This window comes from Gopherus evgoodei, chromosome 14, assembly GCF_007399415.2.
Source record: "Gopherus evgoodei ecotype Sinaloan lineage chromosome 14, rGopEvg1_v1.p, whole genome shotgun sequence".
NCBI lineage: Eukaryota > Metazoa > Chordata > Testudines > Testudinidae > Gopherus > Gopherus evgoodei.
In genome coordinates this window covers 32,845,726-32,853,146 of record NC_044335.1, presented here as the reverse complement: position 1 = coordinate 32,853,146, position 7,421 = coordinate 32,845,726, and the positions used below count along the sequence as shown (strand labels likewise).

Below are 7,421 nucleotides of genomic sequence, written 5' to 3'. Positions count from 1 at the left end.
TATCTTTCCCACGCATGGGATAGTTTGCTCTTGTGCCTTTTAATAATGTCTCTTTTTGAAAAACTGCCAACTGTCTCCAATTGTTTTTCCCTTTAGACTTGCTTCCCATGGGATCTTACCTACCAACTCCCTGAATTTGCTAAAGTTACCTTCCTGAAGTCCACTGTCTTTATTTTGCTGTTCTCCCTCCTACCATTCCTTAGAATCATGAACTCTACCATTTTGTGATCACTTTCACCCCAGCTGCCTTCCACTTTCAGATTCTCAACCAGTTCCTCCCTATTTGTCAAAATCAAATCCAGAACAGCCTTTCCCCTGGTAGCTTTCTCCACCTTCTGAAATAAATTGTCTCTACAACATTCCAAGAACTTGTTGAATAATCTGTGCCCTGCTGTGTTATTTTTCAACTACTCAGGCATCTGTTGGAAGTCCCCCATCACCAGCCAGTCCTGTGCTTTGGATGATTTTGTTAGTTGTTTAAAAAAAGCCTCATCCACCTTTTCTTCCTGGTTAGCTGGTCTGTAGTAGAACCCTACCCTGACATCACCTTTGTTTTTTAGCCCTTTTTTCCTTATCCAGAGACTTTTGACCAGTCTGTCTCCTATTTCCAGCTCAATCTTAGTCCAAGGATACACATTTTTAATATATAAGGCAACGCCTCCCTTTTTTTCCCTGCCTGCCCTTCCTGAGCAAGTTGTACCCTTCTATACCAATATTCCAGCATAAATGAAGGCCAGTCTAAAAATATGTCCCAGAAGCCGTACCTCATTGGCAAGGGGGCTCTCTGGCTTTCTAATGGGATAAAGCAACATTTCCAGCTGTGCTGGCTCAGGAGATGGACAAGTGACAGGTATAAGGCTGGCTAAGACACCCGCAGTATTCCCCAGAGGTCAGTGTCATTTGCGGGGAGAATTCCAGATTTGGGCAGAAGGGAAATGAGAGATATTTTCAACTGGTGTCTGTCTGGAGCTGCTCAGAGGAATAGTAAAGTGCATGGTAAATGCAATGTGGCACATGGGGCTGGAACTTATAATGTGCATGTCACCACCAGGGGTATAGTACACATAGCAACATACTGTGTTGGGGAGAGGTGGTTAGTGATTAGGTCTGGCCTTATTTGGTCCTTTGTTTGCAGTCTGGCCAGCCAGCCGGAGACTCCATCATGTCTTTCATTAAAATTCAAATATGTTACATCTACCGAGTTCTCTTCCACTGATTTTATCATTCGTTGAAGATGCACTCAGTGTTTCTTGGCTCCTGAAGTGCGTTATCAAATATAAAATACAAAACAGTCAGGCCACACAATGTGCAATTCAAACCAGTCACTGAGAGTTCTACCGCCCCCTTGCGATAGTGTCCGAGTCCGAGTCAGGCATGTAGAAGTAGACAAACACTAACAATCTCTCTCTCTTCCTGCTCTGCTCTTGTCATCATCAATACTTATAACATGAATCACGTGCTAAAAGAAACAACTGTGAGATCCACACTGATTGTTGACTCATGTACACTGTTGAATGTTAATCAGCAGTTCGATGCTTCTTGCTTCATCAGCTACGCTGGCGAAATTCAGCCCAAGGCAGAATACCCACTCTAGGGCTAGGGCCCACTCACCTCCCAGTTAAGCTGTCAAAACAGGACACAAGTGATGTGTAAGTGTTGCCTAGGGCTGGTATGGGCTTCTCTGCACAGGACTGAATGTCACCTGGAATGCTAACAGAAGTGCTGCCTTCATTTTTTTCATAGTCATTTAACATATTGTTTGGATACCAGCATGGAAAATCAGATTAAGGAAGGCTCTAGCTAGGACATGACATCCCCGAGCATTCACATTTACAAGAGGGAAGAACAGACAACTGCTGTCTGAGAAGGAGCTTTGTCAAAGCTCAGTACCCAAAATTTAGATACTTATCAAGCTCTTATCTGAGGCTCTCAACCTCAGAACTGCTAGCCAGCCTGTGAAAACAATCCTCACTGTACTTTGAAATTCCACCTTTTGGTCAGATACTGTGAAGAGGTGAGTGAAAAATGAAAAATAATTTTCAAAGTTATATAATGTTTTCATGTTTTAGGCACAGGCATAGTTCTTACTTTAGCCAGGCCATTTTGCCTAACTATAATGAAGATTTCCCTCCAAACAAGCATTTTCATTCTCTTGAAACATGAGCTGCAAATTTCAGAATCTGATTACACATAACAACACTTCCCAGAATTTTCAGATAAATTACAGCAGAGTTCTTATATAAATTGTTCATTGTTTTGGTAACAATTTATTGTTTGTGACTGATGGGAATTTCAAATAGTGATAATATGACATTTAAATATTCATTACATGAGAGGTTCCTAAAACAAAAGCATTTAGGGCAGTGTTAACAGGAGGGAGTGTTTTGGTCTTTGTCTTGTGGACTAACCCAACAGAGGAGTTGCTATTACTATATCTGGTTAAGAGTTCCTTGAACTCCTGGCCTACACAGAATTACCTCCTTGTGAACTGTGCTGAGTGATGGCATCAATTATTATGAATGTACAAAACGTCTGACCAGCAGGTATTGGAAAATTGCATCCAGGTAATTCCCTGGTTCTTGTAATAAACTAAGAAGATTTTTTTAGAATGATTCAGCATCAGCATGTCTTCTCCTTAAGATACTGAATTGCTCCTGTTTCATAGATTGAATTATCTTAATTCATTTATGAGACAACTGTAAAAAATCTGGTCCATTTAGAGGTGGTTAGCTACACTGGAGAATGCTGGGTTTAACAGAGACCACTGGGGCAGGGCACTGAAGAAGGTTTCCCAAGTCAGCTGAAAAACATTTCAAGAAAATTCCTCTTGCAGTCTCTGACACGCATAAGGGGACCTGTGGAGAATGGCACAGCAAGACAGACACATGACTGAGGCAGTAAGAAGGAAAGAGGCTCCACTCTGCAAGGCCACCTCTGTATTTCCTGCTTCTTTCAGTCCCAGAACTCCCACGACTCATAATAAGTCACTTGAACAGTTTTGTTTGATGGACTTCGGAACTCATTTGAGCAGCTCTGAGCTGAAATGTGCAAGTGAATGTGTCATACCCATTCCTGGACAGGTCGTTTGTAATAGGTAACGTTTTGCTGCACTTCTTTGTTTTTAAACTGGAAGATGGTATATACCAAGACAAGGATACACAGAGATAAGATGCAAGGGATAACTACGGCAATTGCATTTACAGTGCTAGGCACATCATTGATTGTCACCATAATATCCACATCATCGTGGGGAAAGCGTCTCTCTTTGCTTTGTTCAACTTCCTTTTGGTTGCAGCCCATCCAGTCTTTGAGGATTGACCTAGGGTAGCCTGGCTCCACACTCAGCCTCTGGTTATCGAACTTCCAATACTCCTTCCCTTTATAGAAGTAGGTATAAACTAGGGGACAAAAGAGAGATCACTTCATACCATAACATTCAAAGACTTGAAACCGAATGGGCGCGAAGAGGTACTGAAAGGCATTTCGCTTACAGTCATTATTTCTCTGCCTAAGGGTAGGAGGCTGTGGGGGCAAGAAAACCATACATAAGGAACCTCCCATGGCAAATTTGGAAATCAGAAGGCACTTGATTTTAGAGGAATGTAGAGCAAATTTTTATGGGAAAAGCCAAGCAGCTGATTTGCTGTTTATTTGGAATTCTAATCCAAGCATTCAGGGGCAAATTATGGTCAACTAAAGCACCAATACGTCTGCCCTAACGCATTCAGGGACTTCCTCTATGTTACAAAAACATTCCAGTATTCGGCGGGGCCCAGCAGCTGCCCTGATTTGGATATTGGTTTGTTGATATTTTTAGAATATTTTGTTTCATACATACGGCTCTGAGGGGGCAGTGAGGGAGAAGACCCTGGATAGAAGCAGCTTTTTAGAGCACACCTGTTGGAAGATTGGGCCTTGGTTATTAACCAGGTGGACAGTGGCTTCAAAAGCTTCCCTCCTGTTGCTGAAAGGCTGGTGCCTTCAGCTGCTCCTTGACTGTAGTAGCCTTTGCTCCTCAGATGCTTCCCACACGCCTGTTTCTTAGTCTTTCCCTGTGGGCAAAGTCACAGGAAGATTCCAGCTCCCCCCTCTTCCAGGCTCCTGCCTAGCTGGCTTCTACTCCACTGCTCTGTAGGGGCTCGGGGAGCTTTCCTAACATCTTGAGAGAAATCCACTGCATCAGGGTGCCTGTGTCCTCTGCAGAGGACAGACTCCACTCCAGCCAGCTGCTTCTCTTTCCCAGTTGGCTGGAGAAGAGTTGGAGGATGAAGGAGAAAATCAACTGGGGGAGAGAAACAGTCAGATAGATGCAGCCAGGGATGGAAATTAAATATTGCTCGTAGCCCCCAAGCAGGGACCCATGAGGCTGGGCACTGGGCAAACAGCAAGGGAGAGTCCCTGCTCCAAGGAGCTTATAATACAATAACGTGACTTAGTCATGGAAAAGAGGGTCTGTGTTTGTTTGAATGGGGCAGGGAAGTGGGTCACAGGTTACTGGAGCTAGGTTCACAAAAGGACCTAGGTGCCTATCTGCCACGTGAGGTGCCTAAATCCCAGAATCAGGCCCCATTCGGATTCACAAAACACTTGCTCAGCTGTAGCCAAACCTTGTAGGTGCCTAAACTCACTCAGCACCTACATTTTTGCAATAAAAGTTCCTTAGGTGCTTATGTTTCTGCCTCTGACTCTAAACACTGCAGTCACCAGGTTGCCTACATCCCAGAGCACTCCACCAAGCGGGGGAAGAAAGGAGTTTCTCCGCCTAACTTGTCTGTGGGGCCCAATCTAATACCAAGGCCCAGAGCTCACCTACTAAATCAGCTACCTCCAGGCAAACTTACACAAGACCCCCATAGGAGAGGGGTCCCTTGTAACTGATTTGGGTGCTCAGCGGGGATGTGAAGCTCTCCATTCCACCCTGCAGGGGAGAAGGGGTTTGAGCAGAGATCTGACTCCTTTCAGGCCAATGGCCTAGCCTGAGGGAGGCGCCCTCCATCTTGCCTGTTGAAGCTGTTCCACTGGGAATACATAATTTAAAAATGTCATTAGAGCAGGGGGCAGGGATCCTGCCTATTCCCCCTCCCCGTGAGTGCTCTCCCTACCAGACTACAGTCCTCCTCATGCCTGGGCTCGCTCTCTGGCCCAATCATTCTTTCATTAGTGGAAGAGCTTCAACAAGAGAGACTGAGGGCATCCCCACTTCAGAATACCCCAGAGCCCAGCCCCCACATGAGGGATGGGAGATTTTTGTTCCAATCCCCTTTCCCCCTCAGGCAGAGGGGGCACTTGCACCATGGGTCTCCTGCACCCTACATGAGCACCCTAACTCGTGGCTTGCCTCCTCCCTCTGCCCGCCTGCTAAAACAGCATGGGCAACATGCCCTAAAAGAGAGTTTGCAGCTGAGACCCCTGAGCAGAGGGAGGCCCCTCCCTGGAGCCTGGACTTAGATACCTATCTCTGAGGGGGGCAGAGCTTAGCACCCATCTGGACTTGGCACCTCCCAGTGGCTAGTTTAGGTGAGTAGCTGCCTCGCAAGCTGGTGGTTATGAATCCCATTCTGAGGTGCCCCTCTCTCCCCACTCAGTGCACAGGGGTCAGGCACCTAACGCAGCCTTCTTGAATCCCAGTGGTTTTCTAGGCACCTAGATGTTAGGTGTAGTGATGCTCAGCATGGCCCTGCCTAAGTTTCTTTGTGAATCCAGCCCTTAGTAAACTCTGTGGCCACTGATGGCAGAGCAGCATTGTGAGCGCTGGGGCCTGAATTCCAGCATAGTAAAACCATCTGAAACAAGGATCTGGTATTAGTCTGACAAACACTTGCAATCATGGGTTCTACGTACAGCCTTCTTTGCTGATGAAAGCTCCTTGTGGGGCCTGTGGGATTCCCCTCCACACAGTGATGGGCTTTGGGTATCCTGGGTCAGTCGCTCTCTTGTCCTCATTATAGCGCCAGTACTTGTCTCCTTTGAAGAAATAGGTTTTGCCTACTGGCTCCCATCGCAAAGCTGTGTCGATGCCTTCCCGGGGAAGACAGCTTCCCAGCTCCACCAGGCCGTGCGGGTACCCTGGCTCTGCTGTCACTTCCTTGAAAACCCAGTATTTATCTCCTAGGAATGAGGGGGGAAAACAAACAATGAATTTACTGTGATCCAGCCAACTGCCTGAATGTGAAATGTTCTCAGGGCCTGTAAGTGAACATCTGGTTAGGCACACAACAGGGGAGTGCTTAAGAAAAATCACTTGCCAGGCTGATTACAACAGCGTCCCCAAACTGTGGTCTGTGGACCTGTGGAGGCCCAAGAACATTTGTTGGTGGGCTGCAGAGAGCTGGCTAGTCACATGGTGCTAGTCTCCTTGTTTCCAGCTGAGAGAAACCAAGGGGAGCGGAGGGAGAAGGGAGAGAGGGATGAAAAGCAAAAGGAGACAAAAGTGATTCCTGCCGAGTAAATGACCAGGAGAATGCTGAACGACTGACCTCACTAGAGAGCCTACAGACACAACAGCATATTCCTGAGACATATCATGTACCAAGAGTCACCAGCAGGGTGTTGGATGGGTGTGAATGGACGAGAAGGTGGGCTCACTTCTCCATTAAGATGTGATACGCTATTTGGGATCACAGCATGCAGCATATTCTCATTCTCAGCAGCAGTCAGCAAATATGCTAAATACCATGCTCAGTACCACCACAAATGAGTCATTTCATCGATTACTTTCTGAAAACTGATAACACTCAACTAAAGGAGCAGGTGCTGAATAGTATTCAACCCTGCCTGCTTCCCGTGAAGGGGTTCTGTGTGTTTTGTCTTACTCATTCCTACATTCACTCCCAGACAGCGATCTGGCCCCTGCCCTAAGTACAGCGCACCGTTCCTCTAACAACCCCCCTGGGATCCAAGCTAGGGGCTGGAGCAGCTCTGAGCCTCCACCGCAGACCTAGGGCTGGAAGATCTGTCAGCCCTCACTGCAGCCCCAGGGCTGGAGGATCTGTCAGTCCTCACTGCAGCCCCAGGGCTGGAGGTGGGATCCAGAGACCAGGTTCATTATATTCTCATTCTGAAGGCCATTATAGCAAGGATGTCCTGTAGTTCCCAACTCTCCCTACTGGTGGCACATTGCTGCACACACCATGGAAGAGAGGTAATCATAGGGCCAGCATATGGAAGAAGGTGGCTGCATCCTAAAAGACATGTTGGGTCACATGCAAAAGTCAGAGGCCATTCCTCAAGTGAACCCCCAAGACTAGCATCAGCCACCTCACAAGCAAGTACTGAGGCAAGTGGCAAACTGCTGTGGTGAGAACAAGAAGTGAATTCCATTCTCCCGCCTGCTTTAGCTTTCCTGTCGCCTGAGACTCTTCCCCCGTAAATGATTTTGAAAAGAGGGCTAAACGAATGATACAGTATAACACAATATGGTC

General features: G+C 46.7%; 1 protein-coding gene across 2 annotated transcripts in view; it reads right to left on the bottom strand.

Moving 5' to 3' along the window:
• Positions 1-583: 583 nt before the first annotated feature.
• Positions 584-7,421, bottom strand: part of MMP24 (matrix metallopeptidase 24) — a 182,980-nt gene continuing 176,142 nt past the window's right edge. For both annotated transcript variants that reach the window (XM_030533634.1, XM_030533636.1), the window contains 2 exons: positions 5,842-6,108; positions 584-3,398 (listed from right to left, as the gene is read on the bottom strand). In XM_030533634.1, the coding sequence (XP_030389494.1) occupies positions 3,061-3,398; positions 5,842-6,108 (605 nt within the window). In that variant the 3' untranslated portion in view covers positions 584-3,060. The remainder of the gene's footprint in view (positions 3,399-5,841; positions 6,109-7,421) is intronic.